Source organism: Heterodontus francisci, chromosome 9, assembly GCF_036365525.1.
Source record: "Heterodontus francisci isolate sHetFra1 chromosome 9, sHetFra1.hap1, whole genome shotgun sequence".
In the NCBI taxonomy this organism is placed as follows: Eukaryota; Metazoa; Chordata; class Chondrichthyes; order Heterodontiformes; family Heterodontidae; genus Heterodontus; species Heterodontus francisci.
In genome coordinates, this window is record NC_090379.1 from 91001455 (window position 1) to 91016596 (window position 15142).

Genomic DNA, 15142 nt, shown 5'->3' on the forward strand with positions numbered 1-15142 from the left:
AAATAAACAAACACTGGGGGCATAGTAATGCTGCACAAGACCTGAACAGAGGAACTATCCGAGAATGTAAGGCATGCGTCAGGACAAACATCATTCCTTTGCATTAGGCAAGAAACTAAAAGCCATCATATTTTGCAGTACCTTTAATTGCTATACTTAGCATGAACTTTCAAAATATAAAGTGACCATTCAGTCATAAATTGCCAGGAAAGCAATTTAAAGTATGTTATCTCGGGCATACCAAAAATCACTAAAATAAAAGCAAAATATTGGGGATGCTGGAAATCTGAAATAAAGCAGGTCTGGCAGCATCTGTGGAGAGAGAAACAGAGTTAACATTTCAGGTCTGTGACTTTTCATCAGAACTGGCAAAGGTCAGAAATGTAATAGCAAGTGAAAGAGGGGAGAGGGGAAAGAAGAGCAAAAGGGAAGGTCTGTGATAGGGCAGAGGGCAGGAGAGATTAAATTACAAAGAAGTCATGGAACAAAAGGCAAAGGGAGTGGTAATAGCCATAGTAAAAGACACCCTGTCTCCTGTAAGGACTCCATTCCATTCTCCCAGTTTCTCTGTCTCTGTCACATCTGTTCTGATGATGCAACCTTCCACAGCAGCCCTTCTGATATGTCTTCCTTTTTCCTCAACCAAGGATTCCCCCATCCCCACCTCCGCCACTGTGGTTGACACGGCCCTCGACAGTGTCCGATTCATTTGCCACACTTCTGCTGTCACTCCTTCCCTCCCTCCCAGAACTAGGATAGGGTTCCTGTTGTCCTCACATTCCATAGCACCAACCTTCACAATCCAACGGATCATCCTCTGCCATTTCCAACACCTCCAGCGTGATGCCACCACCAAACACATCTTGCCCTCCCCTCCCCTGTTAGCATTCTGAAGGGACCATTCTCTCCACGACACCCTGGCCCACTCCTCCATCACCCCTGACACCTTGACCCCTTCCCATGCAATCACAGGAGATGTAAAACCTCTCCTTTTATCTCCTCTTTCCTCACCATCCAAGGCCGCAAACACTCTTTTCAGTGAAGCAGCGATTTACTTGTACTTATTTCAATTTAGTATACTGTATTTGCTGCTCACAATGCGGTTTCCTCTACATTGGGAAGACAAAATGCAGATTGGGTGACCACTTTGCAGAACACCTCCGCTCAGTCCGCAAGCATGACCCTGAACTTCCAATTGCTTGCCATTTTAATTCACCACCCTGCTCTCACGCCCACATTTCTGTCCTCAGCCTACTGTGGTGTTCCAGTGAAACTCAATGCGAGCTTGAGGAACAGCACCTCAGCTTCTGATTAGGCACTTTACAGCCCTCTGGACTCAAAATTGACTTCAACAATTACAGACCATGAACCCCATTTTGATTGTTTGTTTACCATGTATGTCTCAAACTTGTTTTTCATGTTTTTGCTTTTGGATAGAGCTGTTCATTATTGTGCCATTAACACTCTCTCTGTACAAATGCTTTGTCTTTTACTATGGCTATTACCATTCCCTTTGCCTTTTGTTCCATGACGTCTTTGTCATTTAATCTCTCCTGCCCTCCGCCCTATCACAGACCTCCTCCTTTGTGCTTCTTCCCCCCTCCCGTCTTTCACTTGCTCAAAGCCTATGCTAGTTCTGATGCAAGGTCACAGACCTGGAATGTTAACTTTTGTTTCTCTCTCCACAGATGCTGCCAGACCTGTTGTGTATTTCCAGCACTGTTTTTATACCAACATTCTCTGTTATTCTGAGGAGGCCAATTCCAGTTTGGATAAAGCATGAAGTGCTTCTAGGCTGAAGGGAGGGACAAGGATGCAAGTAGCAGATGACCAGTGAATGCATATGCTGCAAGACATTAAATTTTCATAATTTCCTTCCTCCTAGGCTTTTAAAATCCAAGATTTGTGTCACCTAACCAGGACGATTTATTTGATCTCTTTTTGATCCTTGTGCTGCCCTGCACTGTGGGCTTTGGCTCTCCAGCTACCTTTCTCAATTATTTTCCTGGAAATGAGATATTACACTCTGTCTGGACTCTGTCACATTTCCATTTAGCACATATATTGGATGATATTACATTACTAGGCAACAGAGGCATATGACCAAGATAAAAAAAACAGGCAACGTAAGCAGTGGACAGCATTGTTTGACAGGTGCTGGACATTATTCTCAGACACAAAAGCTGTCAATATTAGTGCCTGCCTTCTTTCCAAAACCACTAATTATGTATTAATAATTTTTAAAAATGCTTTAATTTATACATGTAGTATAAATAGAACAGATGACCAGACTGGTACGTTAATGGCATTTAATTGTCTTGTTCGCCAAGTGAAAAAAATTACAAGCGATCCTAGCTGAGTTACTGGACCGTAAGATCTTCAGTGTTAATTTCCTCTGAAGTAGAGTTTCTTGGGTTATAGTCCTCCTTCCCCTCACCAAATAAAGGGCAACTAATTGTACTCTACCAGAATCCCTTCCCACCTGAATGGCCCCTGATGCTTTTTCCCCAGGCATAAAACCGCAGCTCCAGTAATGTGGACCATAGCAAACCAGTAAAGCACGGTCTCTGCCATCGTTTTGAACAAAATACCTTTGTTTAAAAACCTGGTGACAAGTTAGAGAAAATTTGGTCACTTGATCAGATTTGCCAAATTAGCCAATCAAATAGAAAGAAAAAAGTTCCACGGTCTCAGTAGATAGTTTGAAGAAATAAAGGAGGCTTTTTTCAGCATCAGTTTCTTCAGTAACATTGTGTCTGAAGGTTGGATTCTCTCCTCATGTCAGGACATGGCAAAGCAAGAATGATAGCAACTGAAGTACAAAATAACTCTTCTTTCTTCTTTGGCCTCCTTATCTCGAGAGACAATGGGTAAGCGCCTGGAGGTGGTCAGTGGTTTGTGGAACAGTGCCTGGAGTGGCTATAAAGGCCAATTCTAGAGTGACAGGCTCTTCCACAGGTGCTGCAGAAAAATTTGTTTGTTGGGGCTGTTACACAGTTGGCTCTCCCCTTGCGCTTCTGTCTTTTTTCCTGCCAACTGCTAAGTCTCTTCGACTCGCCACACTTTAGCCCCGCCTTTATGGCTGCCCGCCAGCTCTGGCGAACGCTGGCAACTGACTCCCACGACTTGTGATCAATGTCACAGTTTTTCATGTCACGTTTCCCGACGTCTTTAAAGCGGAGACATGGACGGCCGATGGGTCTGATACCAGTGGCGAGCTCGCTGTACAATGTGTTTTTGGGGATCCTGCCATATTCCATGCGGCTCACATGGCCAAGCCATCTCAAGCGCCGCTAACTCAGTAGTGTGTATAAGCTGGGGATGTTGGCCGCCTCGAGGACTTCTGTGTCGGAGATACGGTCCTGCCACCTGATTCCAAGTATTCTCCGGAGGCAGCGAAGATGGAATGAATTGAGACGTTGCTCTTGGCTGACATACGTTGTCCAGGCCTCGCTGCCATAGAGCAAGGTACTGAGGATACAGGCTTGATACACTCGGACTTTTGTGTTCCGTGTCAGTGCGCCATTTTCCCACACTCTCTTGGCCAGTCTGGACATAGCAGTGGAAGCCTTTCCCATGTGCTTGTTGACCTTTGATCTCGTCAGCAGACGTGGTCTCTTCAGACTACTAGAAAAGATTGGATGTCCACCAAAGCTACTAAGTATCATCACCTCATTCCATGACAATATGAAAGGCACAATTCAACATAGCGGCACCTCATCAGATCCCTTTCCTATCCTGAGTGGCGTGAAACAGGGCTGTGTTCTCGCACCCACACTTTTTGGGATTTTTTTCTCCCTGCTGCTCTCACATGCGTTCAAGTCTTCAGAAGAAGGAATTTTCCTCCACACAAGGACAAAATAACTACAAACTGCTTAACAGTACGTAAACTCCAAAAACAATCCGCACCATATCAGGTTGTAATAAAAGCGAAATACTGCAGATGCTGGCAATCTGAAATAAAAACAAGAAATGCTGGAAATACTCAGCAGGTCTGGCAGCATCTGTGGAGAGAGAAGCAGGTCAGTGACCTTTCATCAGAACTGGATTATCCATATCAGGTTGTTGCTGTTTAATGACCTTTCTGACACAATGTGCTTTTCAAGGCCTTTAGCTGTACTTGCACTGAGATAAGTTATGATATCAATAATTTGTTATTTTGGTCCTGGTAGGGAAGGGCGAAATCATACAATGGGTATAAGCAGGCCGTTCGGCCCGTCATGTCCGTCCTGGCTCTCTGCGAGAGCACTGGTTTCGGACGTACATCGCTGCAGACCCGGGGGGAACCTTTCAGTTCACAGAAGTCGAGGCAATTCTTCCGTTTAACTGAAGAACAAAAAGAAACAATCCTTGCGAATCGAGGGAAGAAGAGTCAGCAGAAATAAGCTGAGAAAAGATCAATGAAAGGAAGAAGCAAATAAAAAAAATCAAACGAGCATGCAAAATAAAATAAGCGAAAAGGAAGATTTGAAAACAAATGAAATCAGCGAATAAAAGCCGAGCCAGTCGGACAGTAGGCTGAAGGAAGATTTAGGGGGTTGGGGGAACGCCCGATGGAAGACAAGGGAAAGGGAAGCGAAGCCTGTGTTCGTGGATGGCGGGCGCTCCTGGACCGGGGCTGCTGTGAGGTGGAGTCCCACAGAGCGCGTCATTCATTGCAGACACATAGAGTCCCCTCCCCACATCCCCCATTCCTCCTCTCACAGTTAACAAGCAGGAAGACTCCTTCTCTTCGTGTCCGTGTGTCCTCACAGTCACAGCGCAGGTATATCCGAGGAGAAGGCGGCAGCCGCGGCAGGAATGCAGTGATCACCTGCGAAAATAATACATGTTGTATCCAGTAAAGGAGGTGGACAAATAAAGCTCTCCGATCGTCAGTCAGCCTGCCTGTCCGGGGCAGATATGGGACTGGAGCGGAATAAAGGAGCCGCGATCGGGCTTTCGCTGTCCGGTTAAGTGGTCGCCTTGCCTTGCAGCCCATGAGGACGCACCATGGCCAAGCAGTATGATGTGTTATTCAGGCTGCTGCTGATCGGAGACTCCGGGGTGGGGAAGACTTGCCTACTGTGCCGCTTCACCGACAACCAATTCCACGCTTCACACATTTCGACTATAGGTAAGAGGGAGAGGTTGAGGAAAGTGTGTGCTTTATGTTGCAACCCTGTTAGGCGCTGGTTAACACAGTCAGCTACTAAAGCTTTTGTTTTCTGTATTGACAAGACTGGAACAGCCTTTCTGCCGGTCAATCTCCGGGATGGGCACGGGCTGGTCGTGTGGATTGGCAATGTATTCCGGCTTTGTGGAATCTTTTGGAAGTTTCCAGTTGCCGCATTTCAAAGTGAAGGGGAGATGGTTTATTCAGTTGTCGAGTTTTACATAAATGCATGCCAATTTTTGTAGCTGGTTCTAAGTACGAGGCAAGCAACAGAAGTGCACCGCACCGCCAGTGTATTCCCATTGAACTGAAATCTGATCCGTGAATTTGCAAACAGTTGAATTGCTTGCAGTAACCCAGGATTGGTACGGGTTGTATGCAAGAAATTCATTTAAAGTCATTATTAAGTGTTGTTTGTGTGGCGGGTCTATAGAATAGATCGTAAGGAAGCAACAACCGTTCACGAAATTCATTTTGGGGTTGTGTGGCGGGGTCCCTTTGGGGTCGAACTGGCTCCCAAGATCATGATTGGAACCAGGTCAGTCCTTGTGGCAGATTCACTTGAACCAGAATGTCGACAATTCTGCAAGGAAATGTTAAATAATCTGGCTGAATGGTGGAACCTGGGCACAATTACACCAGAGGAGTGTACCCAATGCAAATTGTTCCCCCACCATAGGCTACATTCCAAAGAGTATACAACTAACCTCGTGTGACTCAATGGCTTTGTGCATTTCACATTGAAATCCAACTGGATTGATGAAAAGCATGGAATTATAAATAGGGAAGAATGGCAAATAGAGATAGCACAGCACAACAACTTGCATTAATATAGCAACTTTTAATGCAAAGGAAAGTTCCTGAGGTGATGTTCAGAGGCATAACCAGAAATAGGTTGCTGTAATGAAGGAAATATTGGAAGGGGGTATCAAAAGTTTGTTCAAAGAGGTGGATATTAAATGTGGTCTTAAGACCCTATAGAGAGTCACCTATAGAGAGCAGAAGGGCTTCGGGAGGGAATTACAGAGCATGGGACCTAGTCAGTAGAAGGCACAGCTACTAATGGTGAAGCAAAGGGAGGGGAGAAGCACAAAATGCCAAATTTGGAGGAATGAGGAGGTTTGTAAGGCTGGAGGAGATTACAGCGATCGAGGGGGGTGAGGCCATGAAGGAATTTAAACACAAGGGGCTGAATTTTATGCCTTCCCCCAAATAGCGTGATGATGGCGGGCGGGGGAGGGGCGTATAATGGAGCGGGAGGCTCCGGGAGCCCTTCCCCACCTGCTCCCGCCTACGCTGCTATTTTACGCAGGAAAAATGGCCCTCCCCAGGCCAATCAAGAACCCCTTAAGTGGCCACTTAATGGTCACTTAAGGGCCTTTGCCCGCCTGCATGTAGATTTTACGCCTGACAAAAGCAGGTGGCTTTCTGACAGCTTGTGGGGGGGGGGGTCCCTCATGATTGGGCACCAACCACCCCCAACCCGCCCCCCTCCATCCCCCCAATCGACCGCCCTTGCCTCGCCGGGGCCCAACCAATCACCCTGGAGAGGCGACAAAAACTTACCTGCGTTCCGGAGTGCCAACATCTTCTTCACACTGTTGGGTGCAGTCCCAGCAGTGGCCACCTCTGCCAGTGGTACTGCTGGGACAGAGAGCTGCCGCTTGCTGACTGGCCGGCAGATCTAATAGGCGGGACTTACTACCTCAAGCGGGTGGAAGTCTCACCTCACACCAATTAAAGCCCGGCCACCCGCAAAATACAGGTCGGATCCCCAGGTGAGGTGGAAGCGGGCTCGCCGCCGGCTCCCGTCCGCCCCGGGTAAAATCCCGGCCAGGGATGAGAATTTTCAATCAGAGTCATCAAGGGACTGGGAGCCAATGTGGATCAGCAAGGTCAGTGGTGATGGGTGAACAAGATTTGATGCAAGACAGTCTATGGGCAGCAGAGTTTTGGTTGGGCTGATGTTTACGGAGGATGGACAGTTGATCAGGAGAGCCTTAGAATAGTGGAGTCTCGAGATAACAAAGGAATGAATGTGGATTTCAGCAGAAAATAGGTGGGGTAAGAGAGGAGACAGACAACATTATGGAGCTGGAAGTAGGCAGTCTTTGTACTTGAGAGAATATTGGCTCAGAAGCCTGTGACAGCTATATCCCATGAACAGATAAAAAAAACATAGCATTAAGAGGTCATTCCACTATGAGGATAAAGTGATTATCTCTGACCTAGGAGCTACACCAACCAACGTTTCTTCTGTGGACTATTCACCATAGCACCCAGTCTAAGTGTAGACTCTCTTCTTTATATGCTTTCTTATACCTGCTCCGTGACAGCCAGCATTCTTTTACTAGCCACAATTCCTCTTTGTCTCCAAGGCTTTACATGAACATTATTACATTCCAATCCCTTACATTCACTCAGAGTTGTTACCCAACAAGATTCCTCTCTTATATAATAAAAGCAAAATACTGCGGATGCTGGAAATCTGAAACAAAAACAAGAAATGCTGGAATCACTCAGCAGGTCTGGCAGCATCTGTGGAAAGAGAAGCAGAGTTAACGTTTCAGGTCAGTGACCCTTCTTCGGAACTCAAGATTCCTCTCTTGGTGTGTGTGTGCGCATGCATTTTTCATTCCCCATTTCCTTAGTAAGGCTGCTCATCTGTAATTTTTCCAGTACTTATGAGGGAGCTATACCTGTAACATTAGCGTGTCTGTTCTCTCTTGGGATTCTGCCTGATCGGCTGGATGTTTCCAGCAGTTTCTGTAATTGTTTCAAATTTCTAGCATGATTGTTTTGTATTTTTGCTCCAAGCTTATGAACTGCACTACTGTAGCTTACTAAACTCCACCAGAGGGGCGGCACAGTGGCGCAGTGGTTAGCACCGCAGTCTCACAGCTCCAGGGACCCGGGTTCGATTCTGGGTACTGCCTGTGCGGAGTTTGCAAGTTCTCCCTGTGTCTGCGTGGGTTTTCTCCAGGTGCTCCGGTTTCCTCCCACATGCCAAAGACTTGCAGGTTGATAGGTTAATTGGCCATTATAAATTGCCCCTAGTATAGGTAGGTGGTAGGGAAATATATAGGGACAGGTGGGGATGTGATAGGAATATGGGAATAGTGTAGGATTAGTATAAAAATGGGTGGTTGATGGTCGGCACAGACTCGGTGGGCCGAAGGGCCTGTTTCAGTGCTGTATCTCTAAACTAAACAGCACTCTTTGCCCCCTAAACATTGACTCTTGCTAATTTGCACCTAAATTCTCCCATGGGTAGGACTTGCATCTTTGGGAGGAGAGTGTGAACTCCATCTAAAGTATATGGAAACTGTGCATGGGAATTTCTTATTTTTCTAACTTAGTGACATGTAAGCATGGTGATAGGTTCTTGAAGTGTCAAGCATCTGGTTGACCAAAAGAAAATCCTTGTTGACCCTTATTTTTACCATTCCATTTTTGCAGTTAAATTGAAAAATCTGATCTTGGTATTCCCTGTCTCCTGGCCATCAGTAGATTTATTTGAAACACAAATGCTGGCCTTTTAAACTTTGCATGAGTGTTGAGCTAGCTGTGGTGGGGTTGCCATAATCTCTGGGAGAAGAATTTGAATTTCAGGCACTCCATTGGGTTTTGTCAGCCAGTCTTCCAACACACAGGAAAACTCAGCAGTCAAAACCACAAGTGTCCTCAGTGGGAGAAAAAAAGAACTTGTATTTATGTAGTGCCCTTGTGCCATCTCTCAGAAACACCCTAAAATGCTGCTCATATCAATTATTACCCCTGAAGTGCAGTCATGGTTTTATGTAGGTTGTGCACAGTTGCCATTTTGTCAATAGCAATGTTCTACAAACGGTAACGAATAAGTTTTCATGAAGGGTCACTGACCTGAAATGTTAACTCTGCTTCTCACTCCACAGATGCTGCCAGACCTGCTGAGTATTTCCAGCATTCCTTGTTTTTATTTCAGATTTCTAGCATCTGCAGTGTTTTGCTTTTATTATAGTAATGAATAAGTGACCAGTTGAACTATTTTTGGTGCTGTTGATTGCAGTTGCAAATTAGTGTTAGAAAACTATTCGACCTTTTCAGCAATTATAAATTTTATCTAAAGTCATGAATCCGAAGGATACTAATCCTGCTTCCAGATCTACCTGTAAACTTTATTGTAATGTTCTAAATTGGAGCATTTCAACTCTCAATGAAATGGAGAAAAGAATGTGCTCTATCTTGCAGTCATCAAAAGTAGCTGAGAGCTGTGCTTCAGACACATTTAATTTGGGATTCTGGGCTACATAGTATAGAAACATGAGATCACAATAGATCTGCTGGGATTAAGCACAAATTTCTCTACTTTTTAAGTCTTTTTTAATCTTTGTCATCAGGGCTTACTGTCACATGCCATTCCCTGAACATATGGGGAAACAATCACATCCTATAATGCTTTGTTTTACCAAATTAGCATGTTGCACCATTGGCTAACCAAGAGTGCTGAATTTCAGGAAAACAGATGTTTAGTCATATCTACATCTTATGGCACAATCTGAATTTATGGGGTGGTTCTATGGAATAATTATTCCAATACACTTCTGATCATTCAAATTGCTGACTGGTATCACATTGCAATCCAGTTAAACTTTGGCTTTTTAAGTGCATTGCAATTAGGGTTGCAAACCCTTCTGGATTTCCTTGGAGTGTCCAGGAGTTAACATGGCTGCAGAAATGCGAGAGAAAAATCACAGCCACGACTTCAAAAAAAAATTGGTGTTTTTTTTCATGTTCTTCGAACACTTTTGTTTATTATTTATAAACATAGTGGAGGTAGGGAATTAAGGTTGACTAACAGTCAAGAATCATTTTGTCAGGTAATGAAGAGGGTCTTCACTTTCTAACTCACATGGGATGGTAGTCAGAACGGACATCCCAGCTGTCTACTGCCAGGCAGTCATGTATTCTCATGTAAGTCTCCTGGAATACATCCAACCAGTGTTGGCAACCCTAACTCGAGTTCATGCCAAAATGAATTGTGTTAGTTGCATGAATAACAAAGAAAATCATCTTCTAAGGCTGTATGGCATCACAATATTTTTACTTTGTGAAATTAGTTTGACGCTGGTTGTTTTTTAATTAATCATTTTCACCACTTAAGTATTCCAAAAAAGAAAGTGCAAAGATATTTTGCAGCAGCAGTTTAAGTACTTTTCCAAGTCTGCGTGTAAGCTCAAAAACCTGTCTGCAGAATTACGGAGTGGCACATATGAAATTGTCATCTTTAGTTGATCAGAAAAATAAACAAACATACAGCTGCTCAATTGGAACAACTGAAGGACAGTTACACCATCTAATTGCTTATGAACACAGTGAGTGCCTATCAAATCAGAGAATCAAAGGATTTATGTGTCACTGGATTTGCTCATGATTGGTGTGTTTTGACATGGTACGCCACTTGGTTTAGTCCTCTGCCTTAAATGGTCAAGGCCATGTTAGGTGAACATATTAATCCAATATCTACATAGGAACAAGAATAGGCCATTCAGTCCCTTGAGCCATTCTGTTAGATCATGGCTGATTTGCACCTCATTTACCTGCCTTTGTTTGATAGGTTTTCATGCCCTTGCCTAGCAAAAGTCTTAGCAATCTCAGTTTTGACCTAGCGTCCATTGCTTTTTGGGGGAAGAGAGTTCCAGATTTCCACCAGTGTTTGTATGCAAAAGTGCTTCTTGAATTCACTCCTAAATGGCTTAGCTCTAATTTTAAGTATTGTTGGCTCTCCCTATGGGCCGATAACTCCCAGCAGTGGAGTTTGCATGTCAGAAAATGACACCATTTTAATGCTGAATTTTAAAATTCAGAATTTATAATGGAAGATGCATTCTTACTGTAGCTCACTGCAGGAGAGGAATTGGAGTGTCTCATATCTTGTGATGTATCTGTGATACATTGCAGATTAATGCCTAAAGTTTCTGACCTCAGCTGTATGAGATATGCACAGAACAGGGGATATTTCCAAAGGGACTGATAAAATAACCCAAAGCGGATCCTGTTTTCATCCCAAGTTGCGCTTTGGTCCTAAGGATCATGATCTTTTATTAGTTACCCAATTGGCACAGACCCTGTATTTATGCAACTAATAAAAAATTAATCTGCAAATGCTGGAAATCTGAAACTAAAACATAACATGAAAGAAATGTGAAGCACATCAATCAGAATCTGTAAAGAGAAAACAAGACAAGTTAGCGTTTCAGATATAGCCTTGAACCAGGACTCTGCTTTTGTTTGTCTTAAAGAACTGACTTCTACCTGCGTGGAACACATGCACGAGACTTTGTTAAATAAGATTGTCATTTACATGTTCATGGCTGAAATTTATTCCCTGAGAACTTGTTTCTTTTTTCATTTTATGTTAATCCTTTTGAGCACTGCAGCAGTGTCTCAGTACACAGGCAAAAGACAATTACATGCTGTTTATTAATGGAAAATTGCACATTGAAACCTTTATGGTTCTACATATCCTTCCGCCTAATAACATTCAGTGTTTAAAATGCATAGCCCACTCTCATTTTAGATGTATTATGTGCAGGCTGTCTATGGATTAAAGAAGTACCCCAAAGGATTGACTACACTAATTCCACATTCATCACCTAAAATTCAGCTCCTATGTGTTTGCCAGGAAGATGCTGTACCGATACTGACTGTAGCAAGCTCAGACCCAGGGCTGACTCACCACCTACAGTGCCTGAGCTGTCATCTGTTTTAATGAGACTTGACCCTATAGATGAATGATCTCATTCACAAATTCACATTTCTGCTGGGATTTATTAAAGCAACTGGAATGACGCAGGAGCCTGTTGGCACAATGCAGATTTCACTATGTGTCATCGCAGAGCAAGAATAGTGAAACTCAAAGAATGCCTTATGCTGAACAGATATTAGTGCAGTATTACTAGAGTTATTAACATTCGTTAAAGAAAATAACTTACTTTTTCCCTTATTTCCCTGAAGCCCATAAGCCACCCTTTCCAAAACTGATGTGATCAGGTGCAACTCTGGCTTTACACCCTGCCCAATTTCATTCTCCATTGAAGCCAGTAGAGAATATTGGATGGGGTGTAAAATCACCATTGCACCTGATCCCAGGTTTCCTGCCTGGCGATTTAGGTTATAATTACTCCTGTCCTATGTTTACATTAAATACAATTCCATAGGCCTTGGAACCTTGTCTAAGTTTTTCATGCATGACCTTTACAGTGAGTGTCGACAGGTTCTTCAGCTGTACAGATCATTGTAAGTAGCCTAATCCTGTGTTCACACAATGTCCATACTTGCATACATATAAATTTACATGCAAGGAAACATGCCTTTCAGCAAGGTCACTGGATAGTACTTGTGAGCAGAAACTAAAGCTGATTTTCATTCTCTCTGAAGATGCTGAGGCTAGCTGTAACATTCCACCATCATGCAGCTCGAATAGTTACTGAGAACAAGGTGGGGATGAAGTCTGGGATCCTTCCAATTTGTGTTGCTCAGTATCACAAATGAGGTGTTATTTACCTCCTGAGCCATTTGGGCTGTACTTTGACTAAATCGATTGTAATATGTTTAAATACAAGTGTGTTTAGATTGAAATGCATCTTTCAAATATTGTAGAGAATTAACCATCCATCAAGCACTTTGTGGGTTAATGCATTGTATCGTGTTGTATCAGATGAGAAGACCCTGAATTTGATCCCCAGTTTGTGCTGAGTTAATTCATCTCCATTGATGCAGCAGTTAGAATGTTAGAATTTGCCTTTGCACTCCTGGGTTAAGGAGAGGGGTGGCGGGTGTGGTGGGGTGTAATATGTCAGGGTTCCTGCTCCTCATCTCGATCCGAAACCTGCTGGAAAGAGTCTCTGTATGTGCAGAGACTTCAGGTGAGAGGGCACAGTTGGTTAAAGATGCAGTGCTCTCCAGGGTTTGAATGACTGTCAACATTCACCTCTTGGGCTCACAAATGAAGAATTGCTACTTAGGTGAAACACCAGAAGGTGGCTGGTGCTCTTGGAATAGTGCTGCCTGCCTCAAGTTTGCACCTTCCTTTTCAGGAGATAAGCAAGAGCAACATGCTGGTACAATGAGCCCCTCTATGGCCATTGTATTGTTCAACCAAATAACATATAGCGATTATAGTATATTGTGTGGTTATAATCCAATGCATGAAGCTTTAAGAATATGGATTTGTAGCCATTAGTATAAAGAATTCCAAGTTTGATGAGTGTTGATGAAAATTAATAAAACTCTTAGCTTTTTTGTGAAGTTACCATTCCGTCCTTTTCTTCAAGTTTCTTCAAAGCCAAAACAAAAGAACATAGGAACAAGAGGAGGCCCCTTGAGTTTGCTCCCCCATTTAATTAGATCATGGCTGATCTGTACCTCAGTTCCATTTATTCATTTTGTCCATATCCCTTGATATCTTTAGCTAACAAAATTCTCAGTGTTCAAAACTTCAATTGACTTAACATCCACAGCCTTTTGGGGAAAGTGTTTCAGATTCCTACTGCCTTTTGTGTGGAAAAAGTCCTTCCTGCTTTCACTCCAAATGGCCGAGCTCTAATTTTAGGAGTATACTCCCTTGTTCTGGATTTCCCACCAAAGGAAATAGTTTATCTGTATCGACCCTATCAGATCCCTTTATTATTTTAAGACCTCCATGAAATCACCCTTCGACCTTCTAAATTCAAATGGAATGCAAAGCAAGTTTATGCAACATGTCTTCACAATTTAACCCTTTAAGCACTGTTATCATCCTGGTGCATCTGCACTGTACCCTCTCCAAGTATGATATATATTTCTTGGTTTGGTGCTCCAGAAAAACTGAATGCAGGTACTCCAGATAGGTGGACTAAGGCTCTAGGTAACTGGAACATCACTTCCTGGCTTTTGTATTCCAACATCCATGAGATAAAGGACAGCATTCCATTAGCCTTTTTTGATTACCTGTGCACTAGCTTTTATTGATTTGTATAAATGAATACCCTAAATCCCTTTGATCCGTGTTTCTCACGAATAAAACATTCAGAATTGTCTTTCTTGGATCCAAAGTGGATGATCTCACACACCATCTGCCATAATTTATCCCAGTCCATCTGCACAACTCACTATGCCTCCTCGCTTAGTGTCATCTGCAGACTTGGATAGATAACTATATACATCATCTGTACAGATGGTGAAAGGCTGAATCTTAAGAATAAATCCTTAGCGAATGTTGCTTGTCACAACTGTCCAATCATTCCCCTTACCCCTACTTTCTTTGTATCATACCTCTCAACCAATTTTCAATCCACATCACAAGATTACCTCCAATTCAGTGTACTGTCCCAGTGTCCCCTTTACTGAAACCAACCATTGGGAGATGTATGGTATTGACCTAAGATGTTTACCGCTCCAGAGATGCAACCACATAGGTAGAGCTGGAGAAGGGACATCAGAGACAATTGATCTTGCAGTTGCCCATTGAGCAGCCTGTGTTAGTTGACACCATCAGATTGCTACGATACTGTGTAGTTGATGCCGCCATCAATTGTGGTTTTTTGGGGGTAGGTGAACATAACCCTTGGCAAAATAATTGTTGGGGTGGCATATTCCCCTTCACCTATACATTGGTATGGATTATGTCATCTTCTGATTCACACCCTCCTGCAGAAAGCATTTGCCCTTTACCTAGTAAGAGTTTGCACAAGTATGGGACAATTATCCACTCTTCTGGTGCTACGTTGTTGCCGCTGTTATGGCCTTTCTGTTTCTTTCAAAATCTGTGGCCAACTTTCATGTCAATTTCCAATCTCAATAACAACCTGTATTGCTACATTACTCTTAACATTCATGGAGATGTCTCAAATCACTTTGGACGGTGACAAAACCATGTTTGCAGAGCAGGAGGAGAGAAAAATGGAAAGTAGAGTGGGGCCAGAGGCAGAGTGGTAGAGGAGAGTTTTGAGAGTTTTTAAATGCAGG

At 43.3% G+C, this 15142-nt stretch overlaps 1 protein-coding gene across 2 annotated transcripts in view; it reads left to right on the plus strand.

The window, feature by feature from the left end:
* Positions 1–4695: 4695 nt before the first annotated feature.
* The window catches only part of rab15 (RAB15, member RAS oncogene family), a 178617-nt gene continuing 168170 nt past the window's right edge, over positions 4696–15142 (plus strand). For both annotated transcript variants that reach the window (XM_068039477.1, XM_068039476.1), the window contains exon 1: positions 4696–5116. In XM_068039477.1, the coding sequence (XP_067895578.1) occupies positions 4993–5116 (124 nt within the window). In that variant the 5' untranslated portion in view covers positions 4696–4992. The remainder of the gene's footprint in view (positions 5117–15142) is intronic.